The 14,183-nt window shown below is 34.1% G+C and overlaps 1 protein-coding gene across 2 annotated transcripts in view; it reads left to right on the forward strand.

Moving 5' to 3' along the window:
* The window catches only part of GXYLT1 (glucoside xylosyltransferase 1), an 86,363-nt gene extending 82,339 nt beyond the window's left edge, over positions 1–4,024 (forward strand). For both annotated transcript variants that reach the window (XM_069094218.1, XM_069094219.1), the window contains one exon: positions 695–4,024. In XM_069094218.1, coding sequence (XP_068950319.1) covers positions 695–856 — 162 coding nt within the window. In that variant the 3' untranslated portion in view covers positions 857–4,024. The remainder of the gene's footprint in view (positions 1–694) is intronic.
* The last annotated feature ends 10,159 nt before the right edge of the window (positions 4,025–14,183 follow it).

Consider the following 14,183-nt stretch of genomic DNA (forward strand, 5'->3'; position numbering starts at 1 on the left):
TGCATTGAGAAGAGAAAAATTTTACTATCAGCTATACATGTGAAGTCATGTAAAACTATATTAGTCATGTTGAAAAAAAGGCAGGAAAAACAAGAGAAAAAAGTATGCTCCAATCTGCATTCACAGTTCATCAATACTCTGTCTGGAGGTGGATATCATTTTTCATCATGAGTATGTTGGACATGTCTTGGATCATTGTTCTGATTAGAGTAACTAAGTCTTTCACAATCGATCATTGTTACAATATTGCTATTACTGTATACAACATTCTCCTGGTTCTTCTATCTTCACTTTGCACTATGTGGTTTGTCCTTCATTCTCGAAGAAGACCATGACATCAGGAAGATGATGCCATGACCTGCAAATGAATAGGATTTAAGTGAGGGAGAGCTATGCAAAGTTACCAGCCCTACTTTTTACTCTCGAACCATCTGGATCCAGTGGCCAGATACAGGTCAGGACAACTGGAGATGGCCCATAATGCAGTGGTGGACCTTGGCCTTTTTTAGCTAAGGTTTTCCAAGTTCTGACTTTGACTGAAGCAATACCCATTCAGTGATTAGGGCTGTTTAAGAAGTGAGCCAAGGGATGGCCCCTTTAATTAAAAAAAAAAATCAAGCTGTTGTCTTTACTTAAAGCACAAGTTAATTATCCATTTTAACTAAGACTTTCCTTTTTTTCTCTTCCTTTTTAGTGCTCATTTGGAGATGATAAAGTACATTCCTTATTATACCCATTAGAACTGGAACTACAAAAGACTGTACATACATACTGTGGAAGAATGCACAAAATATTCATGAAACAACTAACAAAAAGTGTAAGAGATAGTTATAACCGACCATCAAAGGAAAGGTGACTCTTGTTGGTGAAGACTTAAAATCTATTGAACTACAAAAAGAATATGTGTCAATGATTTTCTTGCACAATGTATTAATGTTTAGGAAGGGATTATTTATCGTTTATCCAGATAAGCTTTACTAGAGAGAGTAATTGAGGTATGTTTTATTGTTGTGAAGGATGAGTTGGAACCTAGACTTTCCCGATATTTGAACTTTTGTTGATCATTGTTTGCTTTCAGTCCAGTATTGATGAAAATGAACTCTAACTGATGAATAGTTTTAGGTTATAAGATTCTGTTAACTGGTCATTCTCCAATGGGTGAAAGAAATTGGGGTATATAAGTGAAGAGCCATGTACTTCATACATAATTTTAAAATATGAAACTGTGAATTTTAGCAATACTTTTGAGTCAGCACTGACCTCACTTTAACTTTGTGAGAATAAAGTTTACAGGGACAAAAATTGTTTTGTCTCTAAGGAAATGTGATGTAACCATTGACAATCTCTGTGTGCCTTTTGATCTCTGACATGTTTCATCTCTGACATGTTAAAATATTTTTTGTGACAATCATGTTTAAAATCCTGAGTAAAAAATCACATACATATTTTAAAACAAGCTGTACAGAGTAATAGGAAACTAGTATAAACTTCTGGATATTGTTAATGATTTCATGTGAAATATGACCCTTTCATTTGTTTGTTCAACTGTCTTGCCAAAAATCAAATTTATATTTAAATATGTTAAAATATACTTGGGGCAATACTTTAAATGAAATTCATTTGTAGCTTTATTGTGCATTCTGGAAGTAAAAGATACCTATTCTGATATTAGAATTTTAGTGAAAATCATAATAGCCTACTAATATATAGTATTGGTAAGTTTAGTGGACCAAATTATAGTTACACCTTTATTACAGTCAATTATTTCAGTCATTATAGAGTTGAAATGTGTTCCATTTCAACTTCTTTCTTCTACCTCAAATTTATTTTGCCAGGTATTTTTAGAACAAGAAACATGGCAGAACATTATCATAATTTTATAGAAAATCTGTCCATGGATACTTTGTAATTAAGGAAAAAAAGATAGGTTGTACTAGAAAAAAAAATTTTGTTTCCACAAATTACATATCCTTTTCAAGTGAGGATACTGAATTTTTTTCTTGATTTTGAAGACTAGAGAGTTTCTTTCATTCTTGATTTCTTGTCCTATTACTCATAATTCCCACGGCCATATATGACTCTTGAACACGTTCCATGTTTACCATTTCCCTCTTTTTTTTTCTTGGGTATTTTAAGTTTTAAAGAAGGAGAGGGGAATCATGTAGTTAATCTTTTACTTAAATGGGAAGAAGTTTGTTTTATGAAGACAGAGAGCTCTTGAGCTCTTGTTGAGACAGAAAGGAGATGGTTTGGGGGGTTGAGTTTGCTTCAGTGGCTGGCATTGTGGTGAGTTTTGAGAGGAGAGAGGAGTACTAATGAGGTAATGGAGGCAAATCAGGGCATTACTAACCTCTAATATTTAGCATTCTTGTTTCAGGGTGGAGGGGTTTGAGAGTAGAAGAATTAGTGTGAAGAATGTCAAGGAGCTAGTAGCTCCTTGAGGGTGGGGATGGTTTTATTTTTGTCATTTTATCTCTGGCACCTATAATAATGTCTGGCAATAGTTGGAGCTTCATAGAAAGAAGCATATTTGATCTGCTTAAGAGTCTTTAAGATATATTGAAATTAGTGACTTTGAGATAGAGAATTAGAATTGTAGAATTTAAACCTGGGAAGATACCTTAGAAATCATTTATATAACCCTACTTTTTTATGTATAAATGAATAGAGACACCCCAGAGAGATTAAATTACTTGCTCTAAAACACACAAGTAGTTATGTTTTATTTTTTTATCTTTGCATCCCTCACCAATTACTGAATTAGCAGGAAGTCAACACAGCTGCTGTCTTCCTTTCCTTTGGCACTTCTTATCTTTATGTAAGTGCAAGGATTCTGGACCATACAGTGTTATATTATTTGTGTGACCAAATATGATAAATGTGGAACATTGTGGGTCTAGGAAGTAATGTTGAGTCAGAAGGAAATATCATCTCTAAGAAAATCTCAGCACAATCTGAAGAAAGAGCAGATAAATAAGACATAAGAAAACTGACACCATCCCTTCTTTGGTTTCTGTATTGATTCAGTCTTACATACAGCCTCTTTTTACCTCCTCCATAAGGAATAAATCTTGGTGGAGAGAAAGAAAATTTTCCTTCAAAATTTGGGGAGGAAAAAATACAGGATAGGGAAAATTATGTACATTAATGTGATAATTGTTTTTAAGGAGATCATGCATTCCTCCTACTCTTTCCTCAGAAGCCCATATCAGTCTTGACAGTTGAATTTAGTATATATTAATTCTAGAATTTCCTCCATGGCATAAATATTAGATACCAGGTTTACTATTTATTGCCTGTCTGGCCTTGGGAAATTTCCTTTAACTTTTTGGGCTTCCATTTCCTTATCTGTAAACTAAAGGAACTGGATTAGATATTCCCTAAGTATAAATCCTATTACTGTCTAAACAATAACCATAGTTTTTTTAGACTAGACTGGATATTCTTAGTATGTGGTGGTTCATTTGCTTCATAAAATTGTATTATACTTTACTAAGATAATTCTTAGTGGATCTGAAGATTCTATTCTATTTATTTAGGTTTGTCCTAGTTACCATTTTATCATGAATTGAAATATCAAGGGAAACTCCATTTACCCATGTTAGGTGACTAGCCCATTATATTTTGCACTGTAGAACATTCATTTTACTATTTAAAATAATTTTCTACATTTGGCTTTTTTTGTCTTAATATTTTATATGTCAGTGGAGTAAATGAAGCTTTTAACTGTTAGAAAAATTAACTCATTTCAGTAATGTAAGTATGGTTTTGTCAGTTTGTGTGTGTGTGTGTTTGTATACAATACAGTTCGGCTACATTGTACAAACATTAAGTGCCTACTGTGTATTGTAAAACATTGTTGTGCAAAAAAGAAAAATGGTAATTTTTGTTCAGAGGAGTTTACAGTCTAATATAGAGTATATAAAATGTACAAATGTAAAGATATGTTCTTTGAATAAGTATATTTAGCAGCCATGTGAACCCATTTATGGCCTGATGTACCAAAGTAAAATGACTAAAAACAGTTGACCAAAGTTCTGTTGTTTCATTCTTAAAACTGGCAAAATATCAGGCAAAAATAGAAAATATATTTTGATTGAAATTTATCTTTTATTAAATAATTTTAATTAAATTTTATTTTTAAAATTATTAAACATTTATTTTTTTTTCTCCCCACCTTGTAACAATAGACATTGTCAGGCAAAATAAATTTCTGTATTGGCCTTGTCCAAAACTTTCCCATTTTGCATATTATTACATGAGAATGTCACAAGGTAAGTAGCATTCTTCATTATTGGTCCTCTGGAATCATTATTGATCATTGTTCTCAATCAGAGTTCTTAAGATCCTCAAGTCTTTCAAAAATATTCATTTTTCCACACTGAAATTATAGTATAATTGTTCTATTGGTATTTAACTCTGCCAGTCAAAGTCTTCCCAAACTTTTCTGAAACTACTTCTCACTTTATTTGGTTTAATATAATAGTATTCTGTTGCATTCATATTCAATAATTTGTCCCGCTGTTTCCCAATTGATGCCCCTGCCCCAGTTTTTACTAATTTGCCAACATAAGAATAACTGCTATAAATATATTTGTACATATATGATCTTTTTCTCTTTCCTGTGATTCTTTGGGGTTTAAGGAAAAAGGGGCAGGAAGTAAGTGTTTTTAAGTGCCTATGATATGAGAGATAATGTGCTAAATTCTATAAAAACATATCTCATTTGATCCTCACAGCAAACCTAGGAGGTAGTTGCTGTTATTATCACCATTTTACAGTTGGGGAAACATGAAGCAGTCAGAGGTTAAGTGACTTGACCAGGATCACACAGCTAAGAAGTATCTGAGCCATATTTGATCTCTGTCTTTTTTTTTGTAATTAATTTTTTTATTTTAATCTTTTTTTTTTTTATTAATTTGTTTGTTTACTTTTAGTTCACAGGATTCAATTCCACAATTCCTTGAGTTTCACATTTTGTCCCCCTCCTTTCCCCTCCCCTCCATGGCGGCTTATAGTCAAGTATAGGATCTGTAAATACTTTCACATTATACATTAGTCAGGTTATAAGGACGGATTGTACCAGCTGGAATGAAAAATGGTAAAGAGGACATAAAACCAAATAAGAGAAGGAAAAAGATCAGTTATTTTGCTTCCACCTGGATATAAACTTAGTTCTTTCTAGTTCTTTCTCTGGATGCACATATTTCTCTCCATCATGAGTCTTTTGGGATTGACTTATATCACTGCATTGCTGAGAAGAGTCCAGTCTATCAAAGTTGGTCATCACACATACGTTGTGTCTGTAATTGTGTACAAGTTTCTCCTGGTTCTACTCTACTCACTCAGCATCAGTTCTTTTAAGCCTCTCCAGATAAATATGAGGACCGTCTGCTCCTCATTTCTTATAGCACAATAGTATTCCATAACATGCATATACCACAACTTGTTCAGCCATTCCCCAATTGATGGACACCCCCTTAAGAGCCCTGTCTTCTTTACTCCAGGTCCAGTAATCTGTCCAATAAACCATCTAGCTAGCTGCAAGCCTAAAAATGGTATTGCTGGTTTACTTTGGGGGCATACTTCGAAATTGCTTTCTGCAAAGCAGGACCAGGTTCATAGCTTCCTCAGTAGTGCATCATTCTGCTTGTTTTCCTATAACTCCTACAATATTTGTCATTTTTCTTTTTTATTATCTTGGAAAATCTGGAAAATGAGGTAAAACCTCAGGTTTTTAATTTGCATTTTTCTAATTATAAGTAAGAAGGTATCTTTTTAATGTAAATGTTTATTTTTCATATTCAAGGAAGTAATCAGGTACTCTGTTCCAAGTTTTAAAAAGTTGCTGTGTCATCATTGGAGATTTTGGGGCATAAAACAAATAAAATATATATCAGCAAATTCATCTTTGCCTTTTAATCCTGTCCCTTGATAATCCTTATTTATTGGTCACAGAAGCCTTTCTCAAACTGGGCCATGTAATTTACAATAGAAAAAAACTATTCTTGGAGTTAGGAGACTTAGCTTTGACATGGGTTTAAGCATGTCACTTAAATTCTCCAGGCCTCGGTTTCTTATCTTTCAAGTATGAATAATATTTGCTTTACATACCTAACTACAGTTGTATGAAAATCAGATGAGATAATGGATTTTTAAAAAGAATAAAGTTCTTTTCTTTCCTTCCCCTCTTATACCTTCTCTTCCCCACTCCAACTGACTCCAATTTAACAAGTATTTTTTTGTACCTACTATATTCAAAATACTATGCTATATGCTGAGAATACAAAGATCATGAAAAATAGTCCAGACCATCAACAGGGGCAAAGTGACATGTCATTCTACATACATTTTGTAGGAGCCTAACATGAGTGACATGCACGTGACACCCACATATACACAAGTGCTAGAGATTAAAGGAAAGGTAGAAATATGGGTTTGTTGACCTTAAGGAACTTACCTTCTTTTGTTTTGTTAATTGAAATTTTTTTTTTCAAATAAAGATCTGCCTTCTCTCCCTCCCATCTTTCTCCACCATAATTGAAAAAGCAAGAAAAACAAAAGCCCTCTTATAGATATATTTAGTTAAGCAAAACAAAAGACCACATTGGCCATGTCCAAAAAAGTTATGCTTCACTATACTCTTAGTCTGTTACCTTCTGTCAGGAAGTGGGTAGCCTGGTTCATCATGAGCCCTTGGGAATTTTGGTTGATCATTGCACTTATCAGAGTTCCTAGGGCTTTCAAAACTCTTTGTCTTTAAAATATCGTTAATATTTAAATTGTTCTGGTTCTCTTATCATTCCCTACAGCTCAATAGTAATCCATCACATGCATATACCATATTCCCTGCTTGATGGGCACCCCTTCAATTTTCAGTTCTTTGCTACCACACAGATAGCTGCAATAAATATTTTTATAAATGTGGATCATTTTCCTCTATCTTTTTATTTATTTTCTATTATTTGGGTATAGCCCTAAGAACAGCATCACCTAGGTCAAAGAATATACATGGTAAAATAGAGGTTAGAGCATTTTCCCAAATTGCTTTCAAGAATAACTCTACCTGTTTTTCCACAACATCTTCCTCATAAACTCTTCCCCACCTCACATTTATCTTTTTTTTTGTTTGTTAATTATTAGTTTGAGGTGTGAGATGGAACTTCTAATTATCGATGGCTTTTGATCGTGTTTCCGTATGGTCATTGATAGTTTTGATTTCTTCCTCTGAAATGAATCGCCTTTGACGGTATCAGAGAAAATTGGCGCTAAGAATCCGCCCGTTTAACGGCTGTTCTTATTTTTACATCATTATACTTATCTCTAGTGTTCCCTACAGTGCCCTCTCTCAGAAAACTGTCCCACATAATAAATAGTATTTTTTTAAAGACAAAAAAGAAAGAAGAAAAAAGAGGACAAACATAAGCACAACTGATTGGCGCATGAAAAAGCCTGAAAACGTGCAGTTTTAACTTAAAACCCATAAACCCCTTGTCTTCATGGAAGGGGTATCCTCTCATATTTCTTCGTTTGAGTCATGCTATATCTTTATAATTATTAAATTCTCCTTAGAAGGTTTTGTTGTCTTCTGTTTCTTACATGATCATAGTTATTCCAAGTATCTACCTCTTCCCACAGGGCTATTTCATATAACAAATAGTATTTTTCAGAGAGGGAAAAAAAAAACACAATTGAATGAAATATTTTAAAAAATATAAGAAAGATGTGTAGTTTGAACCTGTGGACGGACCTCTAGAAAGGGAAAGGCAGAGGATATCCTTTCACATCTTCATTCTAGTCCTGCTTAATCTTTGTAATTTTGTGACCTCCATTTTTTATTTTTTTGCTGGATAGTTTACATTTATATTGTCTTAGTTATTGTGTATATTATCTTTGTTCTGTCGACTTTGCTCTTCCATCAGTTTATCTTTGCTTCTCTGTATGCATTGCTCACATTTCTCACAGCAGAGTATTTTATTACATTCATATATCACTGATATGTTTAGGGATTCCCCAATCGGTGGGCATTACTTTGTTTCCAATTCTTTGCTATCACAAAAAACACTGCTGTAAACATTTTGGTGTATATGGGGACCTTCTTCTTATCAATGCCTTTCTTGGAGTGTGAGCCTAGTAATGGAACTCCTACTCCAGAAGGTGTGGGCATTTTAGTCACTTTATTTGCATGTATCCAAATTGCTTTCCTAAATGGTTATGAAGCACCACCAATAGTGTAGTGTTCCTGTCACTCCACAACCCCTCCATCATTGAACTATTGCCATTTTTGTCATCTTTTTGCCTATTTACAAAGGGTGAGGTAAATCTCAGGGTTATTTTGATTTGCACCACTCATATTATTAATTTGGAGCATTTTTTCATGTGGTTGTGAATGCTTTGCTATTTTTTTTTTGAGAATTGATAGTTTGGGGCATTATGTCTTTGGGCATATATCTTCATTCAATACCAAATCCTTATCACACAAATTTGATACAAAAGACTTTTGTCTAATTCAACCATTTTACTTCTTATCCTAAATGCATTAATATGGTCTGTGCAGAAACTTTTCAGTTTCAAGTAATCAAAGTTATCTGTTTTATCTTTTGCAATTGCCTCTGTCTCTTGTTTGGTTAAGAATACAGCTTCTATTAGTAGCTGTTAGAGCTATATAATCTGTTTCTCTTCTAATTTCTTTACAGTATGATCTATAATGTTAAGGTCATATATCCATGTAGAATATATTATGAAATGAGGTGTAAGATAGTGGTCTAAGCCTCATTTATAACCACACTGCTTTCCAGTTTTCCCAATAGCTTTTATGAGATAGGAAGTTTTTCCTTAAGTAATTTATGTTTTCCACTTTCTGAAACGGTAGGTTATTGAATTCTACTGTTTGTAAATTTCCCTTTTCTAATCTGTTCCATTGATCTAGCTCTCTATTTTTTATCCAGTACCAGATAAGTTTTCATGACTGCAGGTCATGTTTTCTTGGCTTGAGGTGTTCTTTTGCTTTTATTTTGTCAATTCTAATTTTCAGGTAGTTTTTTTCTTCAAGGGTTTTGTATTGATATTCTCATTCCAAAATTTTCCTCCATAGCTCCAAATTCTTAAAAAAAATTCTTATGACGTTTTAGCTTTTTCCAGTTTACATGTAAAAAGTTTTAAACATTTGATTTTTAAAAATTTTCTGTTCCAAATTCTTTCCTTCCTTCCCTCATTGAGATGGCAAGCAATTTGATATAGGTAATACATGTGCAAGTCATGCAAAATATTTCCATATTAGTCATATTATTAAAGAAAATGCAGCAACCCCCCCCTCAAAAACACAAAAAATAAAGTGAAAAATAATATACTTCAGTCTGTATTCAGACAAAATCACTTCTCTGGAGGTGAATAGCATTTTTCTTCATGAGTCCTTTGGAATTGTTTTGGATCATTGTATTCCTGAGAATAGCTAAGTCATGCACAGTTATTTGATCCTTATACGGTATTGCTGTTACTCTGTACCACGTTCTCCTTTGTCTGCTCACTTTACTCTGCATCAGTTCATATAAGTCTTTCCAGGTTTTTCTGAAAGCATCCTACTCGTCATTTCTTGTAGCACAATAGATTGTATACCACAACTTGTTCAGCCATTTCCCAATGATGGATATCCCCTTAATTTCCAGTTCTTTGCCACCACAAAAAGAGCTACAAATAGGTCCTTTCTTTTAATGATCTCTTTGGCATACAGACATAGTAGTGGTATTGCTGGGTCAGAGAGTATGCAATTTTTATAGACCTTTGGGTATAGTTCCAAATTGTTTTCTACAATGGTTGGATCAGTTCACAACTCCACCAGCAGCGCATCAATGTCCCAACTTTTTCTCATCCCCTTCAACATTTATCATTTTTGTTTTCTGGAATATTTGCCAATCTTATAGGTATGAGTTGCTACCTCACAGTTCTTTTGATTTGCATTTCTCTAATTAGTAGTAAATTAGAGCATTTTTGGCATATTTTTATAGGTAGCTTTGATTTCTTATTCTGAAAACTGTGTGTTTCATATCCTTTGACCATTTAACAATAGGGGAATGAACTCATATTTTTATAAATCGGACTCATTTCTCTTTATACCTGAGAAATGAGGCCTTTATCAGAGATACTTGTAAAAATTGTTTCACATCTTTCTACTTTCCTTCTAATCTTGGCTGCATTGGTTTTGTTTGTACAAAAACGTTTTTATATAATCAAAATCATGCATTTTACAACTCAAAATGCTAAATCTTGTTTGGCCATAGGGCTTCAGGCTTTAGATTAGGCTGGAAGCTGGTACCGAGACTTGCTCATCTCCTGGGCTCAGAGCCACACAGGTGTTGGTTGCTTCTGAGCTTGTTCCTAGCTTAATACATAGCTCTTGGGTGATTTCTCAGTTTGGAATATCACTCCTTGGTGATATTCCCCTCCTCAGTCAGTCCCATATCTGTGAACTTAAAATGGTTAATGAATGACAAAATTGCCATTTGGCAGGCAGCTAAAATATTTGCATGTTCTGTAAGCTCTAATAAGTAGAACATAGAAGATGGAGTGTGATGTAGTAAGAATGAGCCACTGTGTGTAAAAATGTAATAGGAGGTGTACATAAAACAGCTAGCACTGTTATGTTTTATGTATGTTTTATGTATACCTAGTACAGTTTTTTCACAAATAATTAAAATGAAGTACTGTTTCTTACTGTAACAATTACACTTTATCTTCTCGTGTTTTTCAGTTTTCTGAAATAATTGCTAGCATACCTTTTTTTTCCATCTTAATCTTCCGTAGGCATATCCCTTCAGTGAAAACTTCTAAAATTTCCAGTTTCTTGATCCACCATACTATAAGCTAGGTTTCTGAAACATTTTCCTCTTCCTTTTACTGGAAACCTTCCTCATAAGTTTTGGGTGATTTCATTATTATAGGGAACTCCCAGATAAAGAAATGCCCATCTGTCAATTCAAGTCACCATGTAGCTCTGCAGCTTAGAGTCAGACAGCTTCCTAGAGCACTAAGAGGTTAAGTGATTTGCTCAGAGTTGCACAGTATGGATGAGTGGGGATTTGGAACCAGCGTCTTCCTGCATCCGACTGAGGCTAGCTCTCTATCTACTATATTCCATTGCTTTTCCATAAGAATCCATACTCTCTGCAGTTGTAAAAGAATTTTCATTTTAATCTAATCTTATTTGTTTATATTTTTCATTTTTCTAAAAATGAATTTTAGAAGCACCATTTCAGGGAATCATTTCGCCAGCCTTTTGGTGATGACGTCCTTTTATTACATTGAAAATTAGCTTAACTTTTAATTAACAGCAGAAATGACTGCATGCCACTTTATTGGTGACATCTTTTCTCTTCATGTTACCCTGTGTGTAAAACTGAAAATATTACTAAAAATTTAAAAAGATATAGAGCTATAAAAATTAACTTCTGAACATAGTTCATTAATATTTTCTCAAACAGTGTCAATGAAAGAAAATTAAAATGTTGCTCTGAATCATAGAAATGTATGAATAATCTTGCATTAAAATCTGAACAGAAAAACTTGGGCCTTAATTTTTTAGTCACTTCAAGAAAACTAAAGAAAATAATGATTTCTGGAAGTGATGACATTTTTAAAATTCCAGGACTTCAATGTCATAATATGCTGTGGTGCATTTGTAGAAATTAATTTAATCTTTATCCTAAAATATTCTGAAATTTTATGCGAATTTTGATGTTTTATTTAAGATATTTGTATTATTTCCATTAAAAGTGAACATAAGAGAGGCAGCAAAATAATAAAAGCTAATATCTGAATGAATAAGTCTGGAGTTGGAGTCCCACTTCTGGCACATACTGTATTCTATGACAAATCACTTAACCTCTCAGTGTACAATTAGGCTTTGTAAAATTATAAGAACAGTTGTCAACCTGTGTTTGATATAGAGAATTTCTTCGCTGGTAGTTCTTTATACCAGTAAGGCAAAGAAGAACAAGAAAAAATCAATACAAATGATGAAGCATTTATTTTTGTCTTTTAAATACCTTTCATGCTACCTTTCATAGAAAGTCCTTTTTGTTTGTTTGCTGTGTATATAGAAATGTTCTTTTTGTTGTTTTAAGTTCAGAATTTTAAAATTAAAAAAAAGCTAAACAACTATCTCTCAACAAACTATATCTTGCTATCATAAATAAAAAAATTACTAAAATGATTTTTTCTGTAATATAAGTATTTAAACATTTTTAGATTTAAATTTTCAGTATGGAATATATGTGTGTGCTTATTTATGCATATGTGTGTATATGTGGGTAATTTATGTTCTACCTATGTAGATATGTATCAATATATAATTTTTTTTCCCTCTGCCCAGAACAGCTTAAGAACACAGACGGTTTTGTCAATACTTGAGTGGGTCCAGAGTGTGCTTGGGGCAACCATGGCAGTGATATTGTGTAACATTCCACTTTCCCAGAAGAAAAACAGGGCTAAAAACAGCATAGGAAGTACTAAGGTAGAAAGAGATCCCACGGATTCCTGAGCTAGCACTGGTTTCCCAAATGAATGCCAAGTTATTGGTGTCAAAAATGAAAAAAAGTAACAGCAATAAAAATTTTTTAAAATAATCATTAGGAGCTATTCTGCCTAACTAATCATAAATAAAAAAGGCAATCTAAATGAAATACATGACTATTAGTGTGTGGTGGTTCATCCTTTATTCTCAAAGAAGACTATGACATCAGGAAGATGATGCCATGACTTGTAAGTGAATTGGATGTAAGTGAGGGAGGGCTGTGTAAAGTCACCAGCCTCACTTTCTCCTCTAGAGCCACCTGGGTCCAGCGACCAGATGTAGATCAGGACAACTGGAGATGGCCCAGGATGTGACTATTTACAAAAAAATGTGGGTCCATATTAACCAAATGGTAAATAGAATACTTAAATAGCCCTGTGCAGTGGGGAGGGGGAGGGAGGAGAAGATGCAGAGCCAAGATGGTAGAGTAATGTCAGGGACTTAGCCAAGCTCTCCCAAATTCCCCTCTAACTTTAAAATAACACCTCAAAGTGAATTCTGGAATGGCAGAACTAACAAAATCTCCAAGGGAATATCATCAGGGCATGTAGGTGGAATAGTGGATGGAACTCTGGCCCTTGAGTCAGGAGGGCCTGGATTCAAATATGACTTCAGACCTTAGCTTTGTGACTGGGCAAATCACAACCCTGACGTCCTTCCAAAAAAGAGAGGGAAAATTCCATCAGTGTCTTAATTAGGATTCCTCAATGCCCTTTAATTCTTTAAGGGAGAGAGAAAATGGTCTCCAGCTTTAGCCCTTGATTAGCTTGGGTGGCTTGACAAAGAATGAGAGCTATGAGCCCATTTATAGTACAAAAGGGCTAATGAGGGAATTCAAAGCACTGACATAACCCAAAGGGTTTTTTTCTCTCCTTAGCCATTAACTAACTGACCACCAGTTCTGGTGCTAAGACACTGGATCCAATTTCTTGACATCTTGAACAGTCAGGAAGAGAAGAGTCCCTAGTAGGGACTCCTGAATTCTGATTAGATTCATGAATTGAACACCAGGTGTGTGACTGGTCTATTCAGTTTGAACCATGTGGCCCCTGAAAAATAACTGACTTTAGAAGGGCTTTCTCAGAGGCCATAACTCAAAAATCTGAGTTGGAAATTCAGCCAAAAGACTTATTTCTAGGTGACATTTAGGATTTTAAAAAATATACACAAGCATATATATTATACATACACACATATGTATGTATGTATGTATACACAGAGAGCCCAAAGTGGCAAAATCAGGATTCCAAAAGGAACTCCCTTATAAAAAACTCCTTATAGCATAGGATAAGGGAGAGCTCCCAACTAAGCCAAGTATGACAAAAAAGCAAGCTAATAGTTATTCTGTGATACTTGGTTTAAAACAATCAGTTCAGCAGGGGAATTACTGTGGCCTTAGCTTTTATAACTTGAATTGCCAGAAAATGAAAGGTTTAAGCCAAATTATAGTGGACAAAAATCCAAAGCAACTGGTGTATTGGTATTTATGGAGCAGATTAACTGATCCTGCCACTAAAATTCAGTCATCTGATGGTGTCTGCTCCATTTTTCTTGTCCTGTACCCTGCTTTACCAGCTCGCTCCTCCTCTCCTCCAATCCTATCTATATCTTCATC

The sequence above is a fragment of the Petaurus breviceps genome, unplaced genomic scaffold (genome assembly GCF_028583685.1).
Source record: "Petaurus breviceps papuanus isolate PSGF00001 unplaced genomic scaffold, PetGlider_PUasm1.0 216, whole genome shotgun sequence".
In the NCBI taxonomy this organism is placed as follows: domain Eukaryota; kingdom Metazoa; phylum Chordata; class Mammalia; order Diprotodontia; family Petauridae; genus Petaurus; species Petaurus breviceps.